We start from the raw sequence: 26,768 nt of genomic DNA on the forward strand, positions 1-26,768 counted from the left end.
ACTTCATAAAATTAAGACACTTGGATTTATGGAATTGCAATTAGGTAATCTTTTTTTTTCTGCCTTTTTCATTTTAGGTTCACTATGACTTTGGTCTAAGAAATATCTTGTCAGTGTTGAGGACTCTTGGGGCTCAAAAAAGAGCCAGACCAGAAGACAGTGAGCTGAGCACTGTTATGAGAGGCTTAAGAGATATGAACCTCTCTAAGTTGGTAAGCATCTTTCTCCTTTGCCTTTTTTTCTGATTCCAAGATAGTTTTCAGATTGAAACTTTGCAATGAGATTGGATGTTAGTGCAAGAGGGAAAGAGTAGTCACAGTCACAAAGTGACAGGGACAGATCAGTTTGATCAGTTTGATCAATTTGAGTGCCTGAGAGCACTTTGCTAGGAGCTTATCTATATTATTATGAGAAATGCTATGCCAACGGAAGTCCTCTGGAGGTGGGAAGGAAGAAAGAAAGGAAACAAGGAAAAAGGGAAGGAGAGAGGGAGGACAGAAAAAAGGAAACATGCATTTAGTAATCACCTCCTATGTACCACTGGGCTAAGCACTTTACAAATATTATTCATTTTACAGATAAGGAAAATAAAGCAGGCAGAGGGTGTGTCTAAAGTCACATGACTAGTGTCTGAGACTGAATTTGAACTCAGTTCTTCTTGACTTAAGATTTAATATTCCCTCCACTGCTCCACCAAGCTGCTTCCTGGAAGGGAAATTACAGTTATCCCTTCCACATCATGAGGGTTAGAGGCATGGTGCCATTGCAATCTGGAAAACTCGTGCACAATTATTTGGCTCTTGCTTCATACCAGATAAGAAATATTAAATTATTATGGTATTAAAAGATAAAATGTTGATATTATATAATACTATATATATATTTTATGCATTTCTGAGTTTCCAAATATTTCTATGTCATTTGCTGGTCATTTGCATGTCACCCACAGCTTCCACAACGTTCTTTAAAAATTCCCATTTAATTTCTTATGCCAGCTGTGATATATAGAAACTGAGATGGGGAAAGTCACAGTGTGGAGGAATAACTGTCGTGTCAACATGTCGCTCCATTTTACCCCTTTCTCAGGCAAAGGGAGTGGCTCCTCAAGTCAAGTAGTCTTAAAAAAGTATTCAGTAGAGTTGTTTGCTTTGCTCTAGCTAAAGCAACGTAATTATTCTCTCACTTTTGGGTTTCTTCCAAATAGGGCTTATATAAGTGAGTCCTTAGTCACATCATAGCAAGTAGTTGCCTTGCTTCACAAAAGTCTAAGGAGATGACCAATGAAATACAAAGACCCAAGGCAGGTCCTATGTAGCTTCCCCTTTATTACTTTATTTAAGAGAATGACTGTGAAGACTTTTTAAGCTTAATTGTTAGTTTGGGAATTAGAGATCCACCAAGATTCAAATAGCTACTTAGCTGCTTTGTGCCACTGAAGAAGAGAAATCTGAAAGTGGAAAAAGAGCACCTCAAGAGCTGACCTCCAGTAGAAGACAAATCTAGTATAATGGTAGTGTTCAGTAGTTTCAGTTGTATTTGACTTTTTGTGATGCCTGCCATTTGAGCTTTTCTCCATTGTAAAAAAAAAAAAAAGAAAGAAAGAAATACTGTTCAATAAAGAAATTGATGAAAGCTCTGAATTACATAGGAGATGAGGCATGAAAATAGTTAACTTTGGCCCATTCTACCCAATTGAGAAAGACAAGTGTGGACCAAGGCTTGAGTTACTTCTGAAATTTTGGAATTATTTTGAATTAAATACCTAATTTGATTTTATTATAGAGACATTATTATGTGATAATGAGAACAGGGAGAGGATAGTTATACCCTGACATAATTATATGGGTTTAGGGGAATTAAAGATATACGGGTTGCCTGTGGAAGAACAGACCTTAGAGGGGCCTATGTTTAGCACAATAGGGAGGTGTGCTCAACATACTAAAAGTAGCGACAGAAATAAATGGGTGTTTCCACTTGGGCCCCCTGCTGTAATCAGTTTACATATTTAAGACACATTTAACATTGCTGGCATTTTCAAAAATCGTGAAACTAGTCTGGTAATTTTGTTGCTGCTACAGATACCCTTTTTTGCTGCTGTGTGCAGAATGTCCCAAAAGTTTTCACTGCAGAAAATAAGTATAGAATTAGACTATTAGAGCTTAAAGCTGCACTAAGACTTTTGGGACACCCTGTATATATAGAGATCTTTTAGGAGGATAATTACTCAGGAAGGGAGGTGATATAATATGTCCTTATTAGTTGCTCAATAAATACTTTTGTTTAATAAATTGATTTTAATTCATGATTTTTCAGATTGATGAAGATGAACCCCTTTTCCTCAGTTTAATCAATGACCTGTTTCCAGGATTGCAACTAGATAGCAGTACCTATGTAGAACTGCAACTTGCAGTATCTAATCAGGTTGAAGAAGAAGGGCTAATTAACCACCCACCCTGGAATCTTAAGCTTGTACAGGTAAGGAATTTTGAGTCTATTGTGGGTTTTAAAATTTGGGTCTATACCTAAAAATGTGAGATTCACCTGAAATTTATGTTATTTATTTGACAAAGCGTAGTTTTCAGTTTAGAAATACTGATATATAATTTCAATAAGTTGAAAGTCACAGGGGAAAAAAACCAAAAAATGATCCACACATGATTTTAAAAATTCACTCTGCATTTTGTTAGCCTCATTGCCTTAAAGCAGGGGCTATAGAACCATATATACACTTTGGCCTAGTAGTGCCACTACTACTTCTGTATCCAAAAATAGATGAAAAAAGCAAAGGGTAAAAGGACCTATATTTGTGGAAATATTTATAGCTACTCTTTTCTGGTGGCAGGGAGTTAGAAACTGGGGGGATGCCCATCAATTGGGGAATGACCAAACAAATTGCGCTATGTGATTGCGATGGAATATTATTGTGCTATAAGAAATGATGAGCAGGATGCTCTCAGAAAAACCTAGAAAGACTTACATGAGCTGATGCAAAGTGAAATGTACTGTTTACAAAGTAATAGCAATATCGTAAAATGATCAGCAGTGGATGACTTCACTATTCTCAGCAATACCAATGATCCAAGACAACTGGGAAGGACTAACGATGAAAAATGCTACCCATCCCCAGACAAAGAACTGATGGTGGCTGAATATGGATTGAAGCATATTTTATTTTTCTTGAGGATTATTTTTTGGTCTGTATTTTTCTTTACAACATTACTAATATGGAAATATGTTTTTCATGGCCACACATGTATAACCTATATCGAATTGCTTGTCTTCTCAGTGAGGGGGTGGGGAGAGATGAAGGGAGAGAATTTGGGACTCAATTTTAAAACATGTTAAAAATTGCTTATACATGTAATTGGGCGGAAAAATAAAATACAAAGAATTAAAGAAAGGAGGTGGCTTGGTGGAATGCTCCATATACAGATCATGGATCCATGTACAGTTTTTTGGCTCTGAAATTCAGTATTTTAGTGATCCTGGGCAAGTCACTCTGAACTTCACTTTTTTAATCTGTAAAACAGGGATAATAAGATATGCATTACTTAGCAGGATTGTTGCAAAGCCTAAAAATTCTACAGAAATGTGAGCTGTCATTATTAAAATTTTAATAGTGGAACTCCTGAAATAATGACCTCAGTTTAGAATTTTAACATGATCCAATAACCTTACTGACCATTTTTACCTCATTTTATAAACAGCCCTATATTTGGTGACAAATAATTAATAAGATTTTTTCCTTTCAATTTATTGTTTAATCTGATAGTTATATGAGACGTCTCTAGTACGTCACGGATTGATGACCCTTGGACCCAGTGGTTCTGGAAAAACAACTGTTATAACAATTCTGATGAAGGCACAGACAGAGTGTGGACGTCCTCACAGAGAGATGCGTATGAATCCAAAAGCTATTACAGCTCCTCAAATGTTTGGCAGACTGGACACAGCAACTAATGACTGGACAGATGGAATTTTTTCTACTTTGTGGAGAAAAACGTTGAAAGCTAAAAAGGGTATATATAGCCTTGTTGTTGTTGTTCAGTTATTCAGCCATGTCTGATGCTACATGTCCTTGGGGTTTTCTTGGCAAAGGTACGAGGGTATCCCCATTTTATAATTGAGTAAATAGGGGTTGGGTGACTTGCCCAGGTTTACATGGCTGGTAGTAAATGTCTGAGGCTGGATTTGAACTCATGTCTTCCTGTCTCTAAGCAACTGTGTTCACTGTACCACCTAGCTGGCCCATGTTAGCCTTAGCATTATGATTTGTGTGCTTTATGTTCATTTTCCTACCAACTCATAGGGCAAGTATCCAATGGATACTTTAATGAAGTATTCTAAAAACAATATTTTTCTACTTTATTTGCAGGAGAAAATATCTTCCTGGTTTTAGATGGGCCTGTCGATGCCATTTGGATTGAGAACTTAAATTCTGTGTTGGATGACAATAAAACTCTCACATTAGCCAATGGGGATCGAATTCCCATGGCTCCTAACTGTAAACTATTATTTGAAGTACACAACATTGAGAATGCCTCTCCTGCCACTGTTTCTAGGATGGGAATGGTCTACATCAGTAGTTCTGCTCTTTCTTGGAGGGCAATATTACAGGTGTAGATGACATATATAAATGTGTTCTCAGAGTTTGGGGAGGGGAGAAATGACTTTCTCATTAAACATCTTCAATTTCTCTGTTACAGGCATGGCTAAAGAAGCGCAGTGCACAGGAATCTACTGTATTACTTGAAATGTATGACAAAGTGTTTGAAGATGCATATACATATATGCAACTAAATCTTAATCCAAAAATGCAGCTCTTAGAGTGTAACTATATTACGCAGGTAATATTTGTGGATACTTGGGTTATTTAGATTGCAAGATCATTTTTCATAGCTTATTACTTATAATCTTTAGCAAACTGAACGTTATTTCAGCTCATGAGGGTTAGCTGAGAGTAGAAATATTTTAATATGATTTTGTTAAGTTATGTGCCAGAAGGACAAAAGAAGAATTGTCAGAAACTCCTTATTGTCATTGTCACCCATAGCAGCCTGGTACAGGGAAGAAACGGTGCACTATAATAGAAAGTTTAATGGATTTGAAGTCAGAGGACCTAAGTTCAGATCCCAGCTTTGTTATTTGCTGTCTGCGCTGTGTGTTTGAGGAAGACATTTCCCCTTCCAGGGCTTCAGTTTTCTCATCTATAAAAAGAAAACCTTGGCAGATGATCTTTAAGATTCCTTGTAACTCTAAATTTTGTAGTCATTTGATCTTTTTTTACTGTTATCTGTTTTCATCTCCCACTGGAAATGGAAACCAGTTGATCAACAATTATTTGCTGAATTTTTGTTATGTTCCGGGAACTGGGCTAGGTACTGGGAATATAAATAGAATGAATGAAAACAGCTTCTCTTTTCAAGAAACAATTCTAAGGGAAAGACAAGTCCATGTAAATAAAATAAAAATATAAAGAATAAATACAAAGGGAATAAATAATAAGTAAAGGAAATTTTAAGTATACCCCTCCCCAATCAACCTTAGTTATCTGAAAAGGGATTCAAGATGGGAATTAAAAACCAACATTTTATGAGATAGTAGCAAAAAGTAGTTTTATGGCAATTGAGAATTCCATGTCAAGGAAAACGTGGATGACAAAATTAGAGTTTGCTTATCCAATATATACAAAGTAAAAGGTAAATCTAAACCACTATTAGAAACTTAACAGAATGATTGTGATATAATTAACTTATTCTAGCTGTTCTCAGTTCATGGTACAGGGAGAATAACACTGGCTCTTGAGTTACAGGACCCATGTTCAGGACTCCCCTCTGATGCTTATCATCTGTGCAACTTTGGACAGGTTTCTTCATCTCTCATGTGGGGAGTTTTCATCATCCAGAAAATGAAGGTGGCCTTCATTGACCCTTCTAGCTCTAAATCTATGGTCCTATGACTTTTTTCAATTCAGTCAACATTTGATAAATCTTTTTGAGCTTGATATGTATAATACACTGGAGGGGATTCAAAGGTAACATGATCACTGACCTTGAGGAATTACATTTTAGTCAGAGAAGATAAGACATTCACATATGAAAATATGATATAAATTAGAATGTAACGAGTGTATGAGAGGACTATAAAATGTTATGAAATTCATTGCTGTCTTTCAGCTGGGAAATTAGAGTTCATTGATAAGGTAGCATTTGATTTGGTTCTTAAAGGACAAATAAGATATCAAGAGGATAAGATTATAGGAGAATATCTCGGACATAGGGAAGAACATGAGAAATACATATGAAAAGGAAATGTGTTCAGTTTGGCTGGTGCATTGAAAGAATGAGGGGTAATGTGAGAAAAATCTGGGAACTTAGGTAGAAGTCATTAGGGAAGAACTTATACTTTATCAAGTAGGCAGACATGAGGCACTAGAGGTTCTTGAGTAGTAAAGTGCTTTAGGAAAATTGATCTGACAGAGGATTTGGAGAGCTGAAGAGACTATAATCACAGAGACCTATTACAAGGCTGTTGCAGTAACTTGGGAGAACTTGAATGAGAGCATGGCCTCAGTGGAAAGGAAGGGTAAGGAGGGGATGTAGTAATTATTGAGGAGACAGAATTGACTAGATGTCTGGAATGATGGGTAAGAAGTCAGAAATCATAGGAAGAGTAGTCTAAACTTGTTGCCTCTACTTTTTATCATCTATTCACTTCTCAATCCCTGGGAAATGGGCTTCCAACCCACTTCTCTACTGAAATGTCTTTCTCAGAAGTTGCCAGTGGTATCTTAATTTCAATGCAATGGACAGATCACTGGACTTGGCATCACAGAACCTAGGTTTGAATCCTGGCTTTGTCACTTGTATCCTGTATCCCTTTGGGCAAGTTGCTCAGTCTCCCTGGGCTTCAGTTTCTACATCTATAAAATGAAGAGGGGTTGGAGTAGCTGACAAATGTCTCTTGCACCTTTGAATCTATAATCCTATTTTTCTCAGTTCTTAATCTCATTCTCTCCAAAGCTTTTGGTCCTATCAACTACACCTTCCTATATCCTCTCCTATATCCTTTTCTCTTTTGGCTAATATGACATTACTCACTCCTGGTTCTTCTTCTGTTTGTCTAATGATTCCTTATTGGTATTCTTTACGGGAAAATATAGGAAGAAAACATCAAACAATTGATTCCCTGCCAATTGATTCCCTAACTTCTTGGACTCTGCCCTTGGTTGTTGTCATTGTCATTTTCTTCTTCTTCTTCTTCTCTCTTGCTCTCACTCTCTCACTCTGTCTCTCTCTCTCTGTCTCTCTGTCTCTCTCTCTGTCTCTCTGTCTCTCTGTCTCTCTGTCTCTCTCTCTCTGTCTCTCTCTCTCTCTCTCTCTCTCTATATATATATATATATATATATATGTATATATATTTTTCCCCTTTAGTAATATCATCATTTCCTATGGATCAGTTATCCTCTTTACACCTATAACTCCCTCATCTATTATTTCTTTCCTGAACTTCAGTTGTATGTTTTTAATTGCTACTGGACAACTCTACCTGAATGTCCCCTTGGCCTATCAGACCCAACAGTCTAAAATAGAACTTAGCATCTTTCTCTCTAAACTTAGCTTTCTTCCAAACTTCTTTATTTCTGTTGAGGACACTGCCATTCTTTGAGTCATCCAGGCTTGCAACTTGTGAGTCATCCTTGATTTCTTCCTCTCTCTCTCTCTCTCTCTCTCTCTCTCTCTCTCTCTCTCACTTTCTTTCAATCTCTTTCTTCCCCTCTCCCTCTCTCCCTACATCCAGTTAAATGTCAAGTTCTCTTGATTCAATCTCCATGATGTCTCATGCATTAGGAAAATTAATCAGACTTGGAGACCTGAAGATACTGTGTGCTTACATATCTATTCCAAGACTAAGCCTAGAAGAGAGGTAATGAGATCTTAATGAGGATAGTAGTAGGAAGGAATGGTAAGGAGGGATTGCCAATGATATCTTAACTTCATGATGCCATGGTCTTTTGACTTGAGAGCACAGGACATAGGTTTGAGTGCTGGCTTTGAAAGAGGACCTGCCTTCATATAATATTACTTTAATTACAATAATAACCTCTTAATTGGGTTTTGCTACTTCCTATTTCTTTCATTTTCAATATAAATTCCATAAAGCTGTCAAAATAATTTTTCTAAGGCACAGGTCTTACCATGCCACTCCCCTCTTAAAATCTTTCAACTGCTTCCTATTCTTAGAGAGTAAAATGTAAACCCTTAGCCTAGAATGTAATGCACTCAACAATCTGGCCCAAACTGTCTCATTTTAGAGACTGTTCTTTTTCATGCAAATTACCTTCTAGATGAAGTTGGCCTCTCCTTTTCCCCCTCCATTCTTTTGCTTAAGCACTCCACACTTGGAATGAAAGCCATCCCTGCATCAATGAAATCATCCTTGATGCACCCAATTGCTAATGATCTCTCCTTCCTCAAATTATCTTGTCATATTCATCTAAGTGCATGTTGTATTCTTTCTCTAAAATGTAAGCTCTTTGAAAGTAGTTAATACTTCATTTTTATCTTTGTGTCTCTAATGCCTAGCCTTGAACACAGTAGGGCTAGGTTAAAGATATGGAAAAGAATAAAATGATAGATAATAAGATAAAAGTTAATTGAATTTAAATTGGATTTTAGCCCAGACTTGAAAAGTACACAGCTGTCAACTTCCATCTTAGCATATAAAGAGAAGATTTTCAGTTATTTTTGTTTAAAAAACTCAGGATTTTTGAATTTATATTATCATGGTATAAAAGTTCATCCCATATTATATGTCTGATGATATAAGATATTGAAAACAGATAAATATACGATTTATAGAATTTTAATTTTTCATAATTTACTTTTCCTTTGTATAAAGAAAAAAATGAAAATAAAACCAAAGGCAGTAGAAGTTCAGACAAACATGAAAAAGGACATAAAATAGAATAATTTCTTGCATTTTTTTAAAATTAGGTTTCCCTTTGTTAGATGCTGTGGGTTTTACATAAGATTTTATTCCTTGTTTTGCATGTTTATTTCTTTTAGTTAATAATTATTAAACTAATAATTTTAATTTTCTTAAATTGTGTACCCTTCAGATTCTGCTGCTTGTAACAGCAAGGACCCCAACATACACAGGAGGGCTTGCTGTACATGTTCTTAGTCTGCTTTTCTAAAGGAAAGCAACTTTTGAGGGGTCAACAACCTACTTTAATCAAGCACATATATCATTCACTTAGTTCAGGGGAAAAGTCAACACCTGAGAAAATACAGAGAAATAAAGATCAACCGACAGGGCTTCCAACTGTCTGACCATAAGACATACATACATCACAGATCAACGGACAGGGCTTCCAACTGTCTGACCATAAGACATACATACATCACAGATCAACGGACAGGGCTTCCAACTGTCTGACCATAAAACATACATACATCACAGATCAACAGACAGATCCACTTTATGTGTATGTTTGTGATTGATGTTGATAGTGGTGGATATTTCCAGTTTTTTTCAGCTTGCAATATGAATTAACATTACCTTCAGTTCTTTAGATGTGTATTCTCTTGTCTTAGGTTATGGGTTCATAGGAAGATTTCTTCACAAACTTATTTTTTAACGTGTTTAAAAGTATTATTAAATAATTCAAACACCAAAAGATGTAAAGATCCAGACAGATCATTACATACATACATAGTTACCAGAGGGAGAAGCACCAACATCTGGGTTTTCAAAGCTGGGGGAGGTTCTCAGTGGTTGCCCAGAGTCTTGTCTGGCTAAACAAACACTTACAATGCGTAAGCCCATTTATATACTTTTCAGAGCCAGAGAGCAGGACCTTTTGACCTCATTAATAGGCCTCAATAGAAATTAACAAAAGGTATTGAGGCCTATTAATGGGTGGGGAAGATCTTTAACTCTTCCCCTCACCCACCATTAACCATACATTAACATTACACTGCTCTTGTAATACCTGGGGTTAAAAATACCTGATTTCTTCCTTCTTTCTTCCCTTTCATTTCCAGTCCCTCAATCTTCTGCAAGGTTTAATTCCTTCCAAGGAAGAAGGTGGTGTTGCTTCTAATGAACATATCCAGAAACTATTTGTGTTTGGTCTTATGTGGAGTTTAGGAGCCCTTCTGGAGCTGGATAACAGAGAAAAGCTTGAATTCTTTTTGAGAAATCATCAAAGTAAAATAGATTTGCCAGACATTCCTGAGGAAAGTCATCAGACAATGTTTGAATTTTTTGTCACTGATTACGGTAAGTTACCAATAAAAGTCATTTCTTAAGCATTTGCAAACATAAAAATTCACTTGGAATTTAAAAAATTACATGACTTTATGTGTATATTTGTGATTTATGTTGATAGTGGTGGATATTTCCAATTTTTAGCTTGCAATATGAATTAACATTACCTTCAGTTCTTTGGATGTGTATTCTCTTATCTTAGGTTATGGTTTCATGGGAAGGTTTCTTCACAAACTTATTTTTTAACGCGTTTGAAAATATTATTAAATAATTCATACACCAAGCATTAAATGCTATTCAGTCAAGCTCTTATTTAGGGTCTCCTATGTACAAAGTGCAATTTTAGATGCTGGATTAGATACATATGATTACAATGTGACTTTTGTTTTAAGAGAGTTTATAATCTATTAGGAACAATATGATTATGTGATACATTTTATTTTTCTTACAGTTATACATATTTTGACAAGTGTTTTTAATTTATACTTTCATTTTAATTAACCTGCCATAGGTGTGGTTTTACAGCCCAAATTATCTATATTTCTATAGGTGACTGGGAGCACTGGAGCAAAAAGCTTGAACCATATATTTATCCAACTGACAGTATTCCAGAGTATTCATCAATTTTAGTCCCAAATGTTGATAATGTTAGAAGCAATTTTTTGATAGATACAATAGCAAAACAACACAAAGTAAGTCTGTATGTGTTTTCTTAGTTAATTGCAAACCACATAGGTACTTGCCCTTTCTAAGAAGCAGAGAAAACTTATGCACAAACCTATGCACAGTTACATAGGCAGTCACACAAAACATGTACCTATGTAAATGATTTTACACAAACATAGATATAAAGTGATTCCCCACATTGACAGCCATGTGCATGTATATAGATACATGTTTAGTATGTTTATCAATCATTTGTTAAGTGTTTACTATGTTCCAAGTTGATGTGAGGTGCTGGGGTTACAAGTAGAAAGAATGAAACAATCCCTTTTAAAAAGTCAGTCAGTGAAGAGGTATTTATTAAGCACTTACTGTATGCTATGAACTATGCACATTGCAAGGAGCTGACTTCTAAAGGAGGAGACAAAGACATCAATACACAGACGCAGCATGAATATAAAGTGAATAAAGACCAATATATACCATATAGTTAATGAAATACAAGGTCCTTTTGGAGGGAAGGCACTATTATTTGGGTCTTATAAACAAAGATAGTGCAGAATGGGATTCCTGAGCTGCTTCTTAAAGGAAGAGAGGCTCCTTATCAGGTGGAAGGAACAGAGGAATGAATTCAGGAGTGTATCTGTTCAGTGAGTGCAAAGACATAGGGAAAGAAATGTGTGGGAAGAAGAGAGAGAAGAGTTTTGGTTTTCAGAGCACTGTCCAGTGAAGCTGGAAATATAGATTGGGGTCAGGTAGTATAGGGCTTTAAAAACTACAGAAGATTTTCTGTTTTATCCTAGAGTCAGTAAATAAATAGGTAAATACTTGGAGTTGATTGTATAGGGCCGTCTACGGTCAGATCTATGTTTAAGGACAGTTACTTGGATATCGGTGAGTAGGGTGGTTTGGAGTGGGGAGAGACAAGTGGAAGGTTGTTGTAGTAAGCTAACCACTCAGTAATGGTCAGTAAGCATTAAGTGCTCACTATATGCCAGGAACTGTGCTAAGTTCTAGGGATACAAGAAAGACACCAGCAGTTGCCTTAAGAAGCTCCCATTCCAATGAAGCAGACAACTTGTAAATAACTAGGTATATGCAAGATAGCTAGGTGGATGACAGTCTGAGAGGGGAAGGAATTGGTGGTATTGTGAGTCAGAGTTTGGGAGCTGTTGGAGAACCTTCAGCCACATTGGAAGCCCTACTTTTTGCCTGGGTGGGAAGTAAGAAAGTATGACATTGCTACCCTTTAGCCAATTTATATCAGTTGGCACAGCTCCCTTATTTTATGTGCCAAGATGTTAGCCTTAGACTCATTGGCACCTAATCATCATATACACACAGATCTTTGTGGTAGTAGGTAGACAAGTGGGATGTTGCATGAGTCAGTGGTTGTGAAAATAAAGAGGAAAATGAGGACCTATAGAGGCCAAGTAAAATATACTGGGATTGGAAGGAGTATAGTTGTTGATAACGAGAGAGGATAGTGAAGCCACCAGAGGATTCTAGAAAAACATTTTTCAAATACTCTTCACCTCTCACTCTTTCATTACAGGCAGTTTTGCTCATAGGAGAACAGGGAACAGCAAAAACTGTCATGATTAAAGCCTATATGAAAAAGTATGACCCTGAAGTACATTTATCTAAATCTCTAAACTTTTCATCTGCCACAGAACCAATGATGTTTCAGGTAAAGCCCATATTGTATAGGTTATTCATAGAAGGGTATGATTATAAATAATTTAATGTAGTAATTATATTAGAGTAGATAAGAGACTTTTTTATCTGTTTCCATTTTATTTCCAGTAGGTATACTTCATGATTCCTCAAAATAAAAAACATATTTTTAAGTCCTGAGGTAAAGGGAAACTCTAGTTTAACCCCAGTCAGTGATTAATATTGTAATAGTTAATGCACTTTTTAAATTGCTCTATATGTGTATATAGTCTACATGTATGAATTTCACTAAGCTACAGTAATATATGAACAATGATACTAATCTTTTAAAAATAAATTATTAAAAAAACTAAAACAAACCATTTACTTTTCTTAAGAGAACAATTGAAAGCTATGTGGATAAGCGAATGGGAAGCACATATGGACCACCAGGAGGAAGAAAAATGACTGTATTTGTTGATGATATTAATATGCCAGTAATTAATGAATGGGGAGACCAGGTATGACTGAAATATTATATATGAACACACAGTTCAATCATGGGAGTTTTTTGTTCCATTTTTAAAAATCTATGCCAAAATGATCCACAAATTAAAAATATCCAAACATTGACAACATCTTACAATTACCCTACAGTAACCTATTTCCAGTCATAGTCTTTCCAGAGTTATGCCCCTCATTCTAGTCCTGAACACTGCTCATACATTCTGCCTAGTGTCTTCCTATGTCAGAAGTCCCAACCTATAAAGATCAATTTGAGTCAAGATATACATCCTGAATGTTTTGTTTTTGTTTTTATTTTCTCTAATGTATGAAATCTTTGTTGAATGTATGCTTTTCTGTGCCAATTCTGTGCCATTTAGAATTAACCCAGACCCCTGTCACCTTTCGTTGGAACTGTTGTAATACCCTCCTAATTGGCCTCCCTGCTTTTTCCTCCATACAACTGTCAAAGTAATCCTCCTAATGGTCTGATCACCTCTTCATCCTGGCATTTAAATCCCTGCCAAATCTGACCCCTACTTATTTTTCCATTCTTATTCAATGTTGTTCTACTGTAGAAGTATGTTTCAACCAAACTGTACTCATAACTATTTGCCAAATTTGACCCTCCACCTAGCCATTTTAGACATCCCTCCAAGCTGCTTCTTATGCTTGAAATGTATTCTTTTCTTCTCCACCTCCCAGCATGCTCGTTTTCCTCGTAAGACTCAGGGCCACCTTATCTGTTGTTACACTTTCCAAAGTCTCCTTGATTAAGTGCTCTCTTCCTATTCAATTTTTCCTGTATTATATTTGTGTCCTTTGTGTCCCTCTAGAAGGCTGGTCAGTTCTTGGAAGGCAGGTCTTGCTTCTCTCTTCTTTTTTCTACTTTTGAGTCTTTGCTGTTTAGAACAGTGCCTTTTGCGTAGTAGCACTTATTCAATGCATTTGGAATTAAATTGAACATCATCCTGAGGTGACATTAAAATTCTCTTTTTACAAATTTTCAGATAACTAATGAGATTGTAAGACAGATGATGGAAATGGAAGGAATGTATAGCTTGGATAAACCTGGAGACTTCACTACAATTGTTGATGTGCAGATTATAGCAGCAATGATACATCCAGGAGGGGGTCGAAATGATATTCCACAGCGTTTGAAAAGACAGTTTACTGTGTTTAATTGTACATTGCCATCAAATGCATCAATAGACAAAATATTTGGTATATTTTCTTTCTCTGTCAAATGTTTATGTAGTATATGATCTGGAACTATTCTCCCTAACCCCATTTACACTAGCAAGAAGAAAGCAGCTGCTGCCTCTCCTGTTGCTGTTTGGAAAGGTTTGGGGATAGGTTTCTAGTAGTCTTAACTCATGAGAACCCCAATAGTGTCTTATCCCCACTGATTATCAATGATATCAATTAGTTAGTCAGCCTTAATTAGTTTTTAGAGAGTAGTGTTTAATGTGATGGTATAGGGCAGCTAGGGTAGCACAGTGGGTAGTGTGCTGCGTCTGAAGTTGGGAAGACTCATCAAAAAACTCTGGTGATTTTAAAAGAAGGGCTCTCTAGGAGGGGGTTGATAAGCCTGCAAACTGGGTTTACTCTCCAATTTTTGCTTTTCCTGCTCATAACTTATAGCTATAGTGTTATTTGGGTATTATTTGTTTCCTAAGATTAATTACCTCAAATACTGCTAGAATAGATATGTAAATATGTGCAATGATTTATTTTTTATGATAAAGATATACTGTGTAACTATGAGTTTGTGTCCTTAATTTCTTCTGTTTTCAGGAGTAATTGGATGTGGCTACTTTGATGCTTGTAGACATTTCAAGCCTGAAATATGTGACATGATAATGAAATTAGTTTCAGCGGGTAGAATACTATGGCAATGGACTAAGGTACAGAAGAGTATGGTAGATCAAAATATGTTGCCTAATCAATCAGCCTAATGTTCCTCTTATAGGAAGACATAAATTCTATGGGTGTATAGCTGCTTGACTTCAAAGCCAGGGATCAGATATTAGGGCTGAATGATTCCCTCAATAACTGTGGGTGAAATTCCTTTACTGTGAATGATACAATAGAAAATACTTCATGCTAGAGTGGACAAACAGCATCTCTATGTCTTCTCTAAAATTGGGTGCACTGGACAAAGCCCCAGTTACCCAACCCTTCTTACTGCCAAAACACCATAAATATGACTAAAGAATACATACCCAAGGGAGCTTTTGCTAGATGACTAGTGGAAACATTTCATAAAAAGGCAAATAAGTACAGATTGCTTTAAAATTATGCAAAGGCAAATGGCCTTATGATATCTATATTTATATATCTCTCAATACTGTTGAAAACTTGTTTCCAGCTGTCAGTGGCATAAACCTAACAGCTTTTTCAAATCTAAACATAATAGCAAGAACTTATAAATTATCCATCCTTAAACATCCCTGATAAACCTCTTTAATACTCTGGATACAAGCATAATTTCATGGTTTAAATACTTAATGCCACAATTCTATATTCTATGCTGACTATATCCCCAAACCATCACAGAGTATCAAAATAACCATTTTTGCAAAAGTATGGCCCTGTTTTCTATCAATAAGAGTTTCATATTCACAAACCAACATGCCATTAGTCACTTAACTTTATTCTCAAATAATTTTACCAAAGATGTTTTACTAAATAAGATAATATTTCCTATCAAGGTTATGTAAAACACATTTCTCAACCAGGTATATTTTAATTCAGTTGATTTTATCCTTAATGCAGTTATACCTGTAAGACTTCAGATAGATAGGACTTAAAATGCAACCTGTGATCAAGGAAAATAAAATTGATTACACAGCCAAGTCATCTCTCATTCAGAAGATATTTAAGATAATATGTGTTCTTAGCTTTATTTCCCCTGCAGAAAACAAAACAGAACCTTATGCCAACAATTTAGATAATATTAAAACCTAAATTTGATAACATTTATGTTACCTGATTTTAACAAACAGAATTAGATATTATCTCATATATTCTTCCCAATGAACTCTAGTTCAAACATTAAACTCATATGTATGTCAGTCCAGATACATATGTTTTCTAATAAAGGTGCAGTTAACATGATGTACTTCATTGCCATTCTAGTCATATACCTTAATCTACATATCTATATGTATCTGCCTATGTAGAAAGACATGGTGCATATGTTGCAAGAATTTTCAGGGTCCTAGTTAGCCACTGCCCCAATAAGCCAGTATAGCTTACAGACAGAGATACACTGCAGTTTATTTATTCACTTAAGAGTACAACACACCCTGTTTGTAGGTGATTGATACGTGTATGTCACAGTTCTACAGATGACATATATATGGGCTTTCCTCCTGAGCCAAGACATCCAAAGAGTTTAGGTAAGAATAGGGAGGATGAGAAAAGGTAAGGTCTTTAGGAAAAGAAAAAAGAAGCTTAAACCATTGTAAAGGCCTGAATAGCTTTTCTCACCACAGTTTCTTCTCTATCAGTGGTGAGTTAATTAAAATTTGTTAAATTCCTTCTATTTCTTGCTTTAATAGATATAGGATAGGATAGATAATGGATAAGATAAAGAAAAGGGAGTGAATTCCTTAAACTACTCAAAGTTCTATGAGTTTTCCATAAAGTAAGAGAGGTACTGAAGGAAACATTGAGTACGTTCAGTGTAACACGGAAAAAGAAAGAAGTATAATAGCAGCAAAGAAAGCACAAAACGGAGTCAATTATACTCCTAAAAATCCACTTTGGATATCATAGGATAGGAAGACTTATGCCTCTGAAATTGTCTTTCTAGGGAACAAGAATTGTAACACATATAACTATAGATGTATAGCTGTGTGTCTATAAGATATTTCATAACCTTAATATAGTATTAGTCTACTCTGGGAAATATTTTAGAAGTTTTAGTTTGGAATCCTTTTGTCAGTTCTTTTAAAAGCTTTAAAAAGTCAAAACTACTCTGAACATGTTCCCTAAGGATGACTATTTTAGCGATAATAATCATACTAGATAGCATTCACATAGCACTTTAAAGTTTGAAAAGTACTTTACAAATATCTCATCTGATCTTCACAATAATCCTGAGAGGTAGATGCTATCATCATCGACATTTTACAGGTGAGGAAACTAAAGCAGACACAAGCTAAGTGACTTGGCCAGGGTCATACCTCTAGAATGGCATGTAAGAGAAGATCATTCTCTCCTAGAAATTTGCATCCTTGGTGTTTTTTTTTTTTTTTGTTTTGTTTTTTTACCATATAAATGTTAGTTTTGAACACTGAGTATATTTTTGCTCTAGGTAAAAATGCTGCCAACTCCATCAAAATTTCATTACATCTTCAATCTTCGAGATCTTTCCAGAATTTGGCAAGGAATGTTAACTATAAAAGCAGAAGAATGTGAATCAATTACTGTTCTCCTATCACTTTTCAAACATGAGTGCAACAGAGTAATTGCAGATAGGTACCTAAATAATTTCTTGTGAAGCATATATGATATTTTTGTACCAATAGAACATTCTTGATGTATCTACTAAAATTAACATGAGAGTGGTCTTACTTGTAAGTGGTAAATAATAGCATTGATGTCATCCTCCGTCTAGAATTGTATTGCAAAAAAATATTTGCTAGCTGACTTAGTTTTGATTTCTATCATGCTTCTTTTTTTCTATTTGTTCATCATTGGGCAATCCAATACATAGATTTCCTCAAAAGATTTTATAAATGCACCCATGTGAAATAGTGCCTTTACTGCAGTGTGTGTTGTTTCATCCACACCTAGAATGCTATGACAATTTTAAATTCCATATGGTTGCTAAAATATTTGGGGGTTGTATAGACCACAGTGTAAATCTCTGGGCTTATGAAAGATGCTTTGGGCTTAAGTCTATAAAACACAATGCTTGACTACACACGATGGCATAGTGCTCCATAATTTAGTCCACATACTTAGGGCAAAAGAAAAGATCAAGATTAATAAGGCAATATTTTGAAAGGTTAATTCCACACCCCCCCCCCTTTGAAATGGTTATGAGGTTGAACCTTCAGGGTAATACCCTGGACCAATACTAATTTAATAAAAACATTTCTTGTGGACAAAATGACATAATATGGGGTGTGTATTAGTAGACTTTGATTAGTTTATAGCTGCTTGAATAATCATGCCCAGTTAATGGAACATGTAACTTTGATCTTCTACTAAAGACCTCTTCTTATACCCCAGCTATGCCATGGAGCTTACTGAGGTTCTTATGCCAGTTCAGCATAAGCACAAGTAGGTCTTATCAAATGGGAAAGACTTGAAGGATGCAACTTGTAACAATCTGTAGTTCTGTCATCTGTGAACCTCAGTTTGGAGGGAGGTGTCTCTGGGTTGGCCAGAAAGCTGGTGAATTTTTCAGTCACAGAAACCCTTAGAGAGCATAGGATCAAACTTGAAAGTTGAAAGGGACCTCCAAGATCATTCATTCTAACTCTCTCAGTTCATAGATGAGGAAAGTGAGGCCCAGAGAGGGGAAGCACCCATGCCAATAATAAAAGCCTGCAGAACTACAGATTCTAAGAGTTGGAAGGGACTTTAGAGACCACCTAGTCTAAAACTATATGTGACCAATCATTTCAACAACTTATCTGACTTAGTGATCATCTCTTCTCATAAAGACATCTTAGGAGGGATAATTCACTGTTTCCATATTTGGACATCTCTAATTCTTAGGAAGTTTTTCCTTACATCAAACTTAAATCTGCCTTTCTGCAGCCCCATTGTTTCTCTTTCTGTACTTGGTACCAAGAAAAACAAGTCAAATATATTTTCCACATGATGCCCTTCAAGTACATTAATGTACATCATACCTCTCCTAAAACTTCCAGATTAAACATTCCCGTTTCCTTTTCCACATGTGACATATTCTCCAGCCCTCTCATCATCTTGTCCACCTTCTTTTGGACACATTCCAAATATGTCTGTGTCTTTCTTTAAAATACAGTATCCTACACTGGGTATAGTACTGCAGAGTTGTTATGACAATTACAGAGTGAAACAGAGCTATTATAACCTTCATTCTGTAGATGGTAATAGTATTTTTGTCAAAATCCTTGGGAGCTACTGTTGACTTACAGAGATATTACACTCTCCTAGAACTTTGGAGCAGCTATTGTCTAAGGAGTTTCCGTGTCCTGGAGATGTTAGATTAATTTTTTAAAAACTCAGGTATAGAACTTTACATTTGCCCTCATTGAATTTCAGTTGATTCAGTGCAAGGCGTTGTTTTCACCTGTAGCATTTGGTTTTTTTAAATCTGTACTCCAAATTTTGTGTCATCTGCAAATTTGACAAGCATGCCACTTATGTCTTCACCTGTGTCATTAATAAGAATGTTGACTAGCACAGGGGCATATATGTTTCTGAAGTACTTCATACTACAGACTTCACTCTAAGTTGACATAGAACCATTAATAACTATCTTTGGGTAGAATCAGTTCTAAATTCATCTACCTCTAATATATGTCCCTCCATTGAGTTCACAAGAATAACATAAGAGAACTTGTCAGATGTTTTGGGTAATACTGTTTCTATAGCATTCCCCCAATCTGCCAATATGTTACCCTACCAAAAAAGGATATGAAATTTCTCTGACATGACTTTCTCTTGATGAAACTAATTCCTAGGGGGAGAAAAGGTCAATTTCACTGATGTGTATTTTGGAGACTTCATACTCTTCCTTCTTTTGAAAATGGAAGCAACATTCCCTTTCTTCAGTCCAGTGAACCCATTCCTGTTTTCCTAGACCTTTCAAGGGTCTCTAACAATAATTCAGTAGTCACATCTTCCAGTTCTGTCTGGATCAATCCATCAAGGATTAAGTGCTTACTATATGTGACAAGCACTGTGCTAAGTGCTGAGAATACAAAGAAAGGCAAAACAGTCCCTGCTCTCAAGGATCTCACAAAGGGAAAGATAATATGCAAATAATTATATACAAGTAATCTATATACATGATAAATTAGAAATAATCAACAAAGGTAAGGCTTTAAAATTAAAGGAGTTTGGGAAAGGCTTCCTGTAGGTGGGATTTTAACTGAAATATGAAAAAAGCTAGAGAAGCCAGGAGGTGGTGAAAAAAGGGAAAGGGAAGATAAAAAGCATTCTTATAACACATGCCTTATGTCAGGCACTGTGCAAAGTGCTTTGCTAATCTTTTCTGATTTGGAGATGAGGAGTGAGAGAATTCCAGTTATGGGGGACAGAAAATGAAAATGTCCAGAGTCAACAAGGAGATGAGTATCAAATACGAGGAACAGCAGGGAGGCCACTGTTACTGGATTACTGATTACATGGGAGAGGGGTGTGTAAGGTAAAAGAAAACTGGGAAACTGGGATGAGGCAGGTTGGGAAGGGCTTTGAATTCCAAAAAGAGAATTTTATATTTGAATCCTGAAAGTTGATAGGGAGCCACTAGAGTTTACTGGGGCAGGGTGAGGGAGTTGAGGGGGGAAAAGGATAAAAGATCTTTAGGAAGATTACTTTGACAACTGAGTAGAGAATGGATTGGAGTAGAAAGAGACTTGAGGCAGGCAGACCCACCAGCAGCCTACTATAATAGTCCGAGCATGAGGTAATAAGGGTCTACACTGAGGTGGTGGCAGTGTCAGAGTTGAGAAGGGGGCATATTTTATCATGGTAAAATCAACAGGCCTTGACCATAGATTGAATACGGAGCTGAGAGAGAGGAGTTGAGGATGACACCGGCAAAATGAGACGGAGGAGGAGAAGTCTTACAGGTAGAAGGAAAGAGGAGGACAGAGAAAGCAATGTCATGAAAACCTAAAGGGAAGAAAGTATCAAGGAGAACAGAGTGATCAACACTGTCAGAGAATGTCTAGAAGTCAAGAAGGATGAGGATTGAGACAAGGCCATTAGATCTGGCAATTAAAAGATATTGTAAGCCAGACTAGAGAGAGTTAAGAATGAGAGAAAAGGAAGTTGGGGTACTGATTTTTACATGGCTTCCAGGATGTTTTCCACAAAAGGGAAGAGAAATATAAGGTTATAGCTAGCCAAGATGGAAGAATAAAGAGAGGTTTCTTTGAGGATGGGGGAACACATGGGAATGTATTGGTAGGCAGTAGGGAAGCAACTAGTAGATGGAGAGATGGTGTGTCTTTCTGTTTCAAGTATGTCTCTTATACACAATAGAGCACTGTATTCTGGTCCCTAATCTATTCTGCTATCTTTTTCTGTTTTATTAGTGAGCTCATCTTATTCACATTCACAGTTATAATTACTGTGTATTTTCTTCCATCCTATTTTCTTCTGTTTATCTTTCTCTTTATTCTGTCCCTCCTCAAAAGTCTAGCTTGCTTTTAACAACTGCTTCCCTTAATCTGCCCCCCCTTTTATCATTCCTCTGTATCACTTATCCCCTTCTCCTCCTTTTTCTATATTGAATAAACTATATTTCTATACCCAACTTAGTATGTTCATCTATATGTGTATATATACACACATATATATGCATATATACAAATATGCACACATATAATACATATACATACATACACACAAACATATCCATCTCTCTTTGAACTAATTCTATTGAGAGTAAGGTTCAAACATTGCTCACCCAAGTCCATTTTCCCATCCAAGAGAAAACTCTTCTTTCCATGCCTCTTTTATGAGATAATCTTCCCAGTTCTACTTCTCCCTCCCCCTTCTCCCAGTGCATCCCTTTTCCTCACACCTTCATTTTTTTGGAAATCATATAATCAACTCTCATGCCCTCTGTCTATGTAGATTCCTTCTAACTAATGAGAAGTTTTTAAGAGTTACAAGTATCATTTTCCCTCATAGGAATGTAAACATTTTAATTTTATTAGGTCTCTTATGATTATTCTTTCACATTTACCTTTTTATAATTCTCTTGAGTCTTGTGTTTTAGTGTCAGATTTTCTATTCACCTCTGGTCTTTTCATAAGGATGTTTCAAAGTTATCTCATTAAATATCTATCTTTTCCCCTGAAGGAATATACCTAGTTTTGCTAGGTAAACGATTCTTCATTGTAATCCTAGCTTCTTTACCATCTGAAATATCTTATTGCAAGCCCTTTGCTCCTTTAATAAATCTTGAATGACCCTGACTGTGGCTTCATGGTATTTGAATTGTTTCTTTCTGGATGCTTGCAATATTTTCTTCACCTGGGAGTGCTGGAATTTGGCTATAATATTCTTGGGAGTTTTCATTTTGAAATCTCTTTCTTGAGGTGATCAGTGGATTCTTTCCATTTCTATTTTACCATTGAGATCTAAGATATTAGGGACAGTTTTTCTTTGTAATTTCTTGACATTTGATGTCTAGGCTCTTTTTTTTCATCATGGCTTTCAGGCAGTTCAGTAATTTTTAATTATCTGTCCTTAATCTGTTTTCAAGACCTGTTGTTTTTCTGATGACAGATTTCATATTTTTTCTTTTTTCATTTTCTTGTGTTATTTCTTGAAGCTTTATGGAGTCCTTAGCTTCCACCTGCCCAATTCTAATTTTTTTTAATGTAATTTATTTATTTTTCAATTCTTAACATTCACTTTCAGGGAAATTGACTTCAAAATTTTCTCCCCATCTCTCCCCACCCCCACCCCAGGACAACATTTACCCCATGCACTTCTTCCTCCAGTCTCTCCTCCCTTCTATTACCCACCCTTCTTCCATCCCCCTTCCCCTCTGTTTTCCTATAGAATAAAATAGATTTCTATATTCCATTGCCTGTATAGCTTAATTTCCAGTTACATGCTAAAATAATTTTTAACATTCATTCATAAAGCTTTGAGTTCCGTGTCCTCTTCCTCCCTCCTACTCACCCTCATTGAGAAAAGAAGTAATTCAATTTAGGTCATAAATGTGTAACAATGCAAAACACTTCCATGGTAGTTATGTTGTAAAGACTAACCACATTTCCCTCTGTCCTGTCCTGCCCACCATTTATTCCATTCTCTCCCTTGACCTGTCCTCCCACAATAGTGTTTGCTTCCGATTATCCCTTTCCCCAATTTGCTGTCCCTTCTCTTCTGTTCCATCTCCTATCCCCTTACCCCTTGCCTTCCTGCAGGGCAAAATAGATTTCCATACCCAGTTGCGTTTATGTTATTCCCTCCTTAATCGAAATCCCATGAGAGTAAAGTTCAATTATTTCCTTTCATCTCTCCCCTCTTCCCCTCCATTGTGAAAGCTCTTCCCTCTTTTATGTGAGATGATTTCTTACATTCTACCTCTACTTTTTCTTACTCCTAGTATATTCCATTCAATAGTAAATTTCTTTTTAGGTATTCTCCCTTCATATTCAGCTTACCCTGTGCTCTCTGTCTATACATATACATATATATACATATATACACACATGCACATATATACACATATACATACATACATATATGCATACACATGTGTACATATGCATGCCTACACATATATAATATACACATACATACCTACCCGTACACACCTACAGATATGTATATATATATATATTCTCCCTCTAACTACCATAATACTGAAAAAGGTCTCATGAGTTACTAATAACATCTTTCCAGGTAGGAATGTAAACAGTTCAACTTCAGTGAGTTTCTTAAGGCTTCTCTTTCCTGTTTACCTTTCCATGTTTCTCTTGATTCTTGTATTTGAAAGTCAGATTTTCTATTCAGCTCTAGTCTTTTCAACAAGAATGCTTAGAAGTCCTCTATTTCATGGAAATTCCATTTTTGCCCCTGAAGTATTATACTCAGTATTGCTGAGTAGGTGTTTCTTGGATTTAATCCTATCTCCTTTGGAACCATGACATCAGGAAAATGATGATATGACTGCTAGTTAATGTTGATGACTCTGGAGGAGAAGTGAGGCTGATGACCTGCACAGCTTTCCCTTACTCAAAACAAAGTCAAGTGCAAGTCATGTCATCATTTCTCTGATGGCATGGTCTTCTTCAGCAATAAAGGACGAACACAATCATGTGACTGGTTGAATAGGGACCCAGCTAGCTAGGTAATTCAACTCCTTCTCTCCTGTCTGCCTCCCCCTCCCCTTCCTTCTCCTCTCCAATGGAAGGTTAATTTGGATGGCCAAAAGATGTCCAGTTGACTTGAGTTTTACTGGCTCCTCTCTTCTCCTTTCCCTTGTCCTTTTCTTTCCCAAAACCTTAAACCTATGGCACTCTGAAGCTGGGACACCAATGGGCCCCTGCCTAAGGGCTCTTCTGGACCCTCCTAGCTTTAGAGTGATTATCAGTAGTAACTGTTGCTGTTTCCCTCTCAACCTGATGTCTTTCTTTTTCTTGGCCTCATTAAAGGGGCTATGCTCTGGCTACTTCTTACAAAGGCCTTTTCGATGAATGGGCATTGCCTTGCCCTAAGTGACTACCTGTAAAGACCTTGGCCTAAAGGGTCCAGGGTCTCCCAGTGCAACCTGGGTCATCTCCAGTCATCCTGACGAACATCTGGTTACTGAATTCAGATGGCTCTGGAGCAGAAGTGAGGCTGGTGACCTGCACAGCCCTCCCTCACTCAAAACAAAGTCAAGTGCAAGTCATGTCATGATTTCTCTGATGGCATGGTCTTCTTCAGCAATGAAGGACAAACACACACAAAATCTCCTTTGACCTTTGGAATATTGTATTCCACGCCCTTTGATCCCTTAGTGTAGAAGCTGCTAAATCCTGTGTTATCCTAATTGCATTTCCACAATACTTAAATTGTTTCTTTCTGGCTGCTTGAAATATTTTATCCTTGACCTGGGAACTCTGGAATTTGGCTACAATATTCCTCGGAGTTTTTCTTTTGGGATCTCTTTCAGGAGGTGATCAATGACTTCTTTCCATTTGTATTTTACCCTCTGGGTCTACAATATCAGGGCAGTTTGCTTTGATAATTTCTTGGAAAATGATGTCTAGGCTCTCTTTTTGATCATGGTTTTCAGGTAGATCAATAATTTTAAAATTATCCCTCCTTGATCCATTTTCCAGGTCAGTCACATTGTCTTCTATTTTTTCATTCTTTTGGTTTTGTTTTGTAATTTCTTGGTTTCTCATAAAGTCATAGCTTCCATCTGCTCCATTCTAATTTTTAAAGAACTATTTTCTTCAGTGAGCTTTTGAACCTCCTTTTCCATTTGGCTAATTCTGCTTTTTAAAGCATTCTTCTCCTCGTTGACTTTTTGAATCTCTTTTGCCATTTGGATTAGTCTATTTTTAAAGGTGTTGTTTTCTTCAGCATTTTTTTGGATCTCCTTTAACAAGGTGTTGACCTGCTTTCCATGATTTTCTTGCATTGCTCTCATTTCTCTTTCCAGTTTTTTCTCCACCTCTCTTACTTAATTTTCAAAATCTTTTTTGAGCTCTTCCATGGCCTGAGACCATTGCATCCTTTTGTTTTTGGAGGTTTTGGATGAAGAAGCCTTGACATTTATATCTTCATCTAATGCTATGCTTTGTTCTTCCTCATCCGAAAGGATGGAAGAAAATACCCATTCACCAAGAAAGTAACCTTTTATGGTCTTATTTTTCCCCCCTTTTTGGGCATTTTCTCAGTCAGTTACTTGACTTTTGAGTCCTTTGTCAAGTGGAGGGTATAATCTAGGGACCTGTAACTTCTCAGTTCCTCTGAGGTGGCACAATAAAGGGAGAGGAGTTTCCTCATCTCCTGGCCTGCACTCTGTTCTGTGAGCAACCACAAGCATTCTTATCTGCCCAGGATCTGGGAACAGGATGCCCTCTCCACAGTCACCACCAACTCCACCATGCCAGCACTCTTCCCAACCCCAGGACTTCCACTCAGAACTGAGACCTGGATCCGTTGTTGGATTCCCTCAGGGTCTTTAGGCCAGGGATCCAAAAGTGGCCATTGCTGCCACAGTGGCAGCAGCCACCTTTGGGCTGGACCTCACTCAGGTGAAAGAGTTTTCTCACTGACCTTTGAAGCTGTCTTTGGCATTTGTGAGTTGAGAAATCTGAGAATTGCAGCTGCTGCCTGTAGTTCTGTGCCCTGAAGCTTGTTCCAGTCCTGTCTGTGCCTCATGACCCAGGCTGGGTTGCACTCTGCTCTGAGCCGGTTGTGATAGACCTTTTCTGTTGGCCTTACAGGCTGTCTTGGACTGGAAATCTCACTCTCTTGCTTTCTGGATTCTGCTGCTCTAGAATTTGTTTAGAGTCATTTTTACAGGTATTTTATAGGTTGTAGGGGGAGAGCTTCTACAGGTCTGTCCTTCTCCTCCGCTATCTTGGCTCCATCCCCCCATTCTAATTTTTAAGCAATTATTGTCTTCTGTGACTATTTGGACCTCCTTTTCCATTTAGCCAATTCTATTTTTTAAGGTGTGATTTTCTTGAGAATTTTTTGTACCAAGCTGATAATTCTCTTTTTATAGTTTTTTTTTGCATCACTCTTATTCCTTTTCCCAGTTTTTCTTCTGCCACTCTTACTTCTTTCTTTTATTTTTTCAAGGAATTTTTGTTGGTCTTGGATCCAATTAGCATTTTTATTTGATACTTTGCTTGTAGCTGTTTTTTTTTTTTTAATTTTTATCTTCTATTGAGATTTTGTCTTGGTCTTCTTTATCATTTTGGTAGCTTTTTATAGTCAAATCCCTTTGTTTGCTCTTTTTCCAG

General features: G+C 36.6%; 1 protein-coding gene across 5 annotated transcripts in view; it reads left to right on the top strand.

The window, feature by feature from the left end:
* DNAH8 (dynein axonemal heavy chain 8) overlaps window positions 1–26,768 on the top strand; it is a 396,942-nt gene that overhangs the window by 215,802 nt on the left and 154,372 nt on the right. For all 5 annotated transcript variants that reach the window (XM_072641991.1, XM_072641989.1, XM_072641988.1 and 2 more), the window contains 12 exons: window positions 78–212; window positions 2,314–2,475; window positions 3,773–4,019; window positions 4,376–4,617; window positions 4,707–4,847; window positions 10,050–10,287; window positions 10,825–10,967; window positions 12,494–12,628; window positions 12,993–13,115; window positions 14,109–14,322; window positions 14,896–15,005; window positions 17,423–17,586. In XM_072641991.1, the coding sequence (XP_072498092.1) occupies window positions 78–212; window positions 2,314–2,475; window positions 3,773–4,019; window positions 4,376–4,617; window positions 4,707–4,847; window positions 10,050–10,287; window positions 10,825–10,967; window positions 12,494–12,628; window positions 12,993–13,115; window positions 14,109–14,322; window positions 14,896–15,005; window positions 17,423–17,586 (2,054 nt within the window). The remainder of the gene's footprint in view (window positions 1–77; window positions 213–2,313; window positions 2,476–3,772; window positions 4,020–4,375; window positions 4,618–4,706; window positions 4,848–10,049; window positions 10,288–10,824; window positions 10,968–12,493; window positions 12,629–12,992; window positions 13,116–14,108; window positions 14,323–14,895; window positions 15,006–17,422; window positions 17,587–26,768) is intronic.

The sequence above is a fragment of the Notamacropus eugenii genome, chromosome 2 (assembly GCF_028372415.1).
Source record: "Notamacropus eugenii isolate mMacEug1 chromosome 2, mMacEug1.pri_v2, whole genome shotgun sequence".
Taxonomy (NCBI): Eukaryota; Metazoa; Chordata; class Mammalia; order Diprotodontia; family Macropodidae; genus Notamacropus; species Notamacropus eugenii.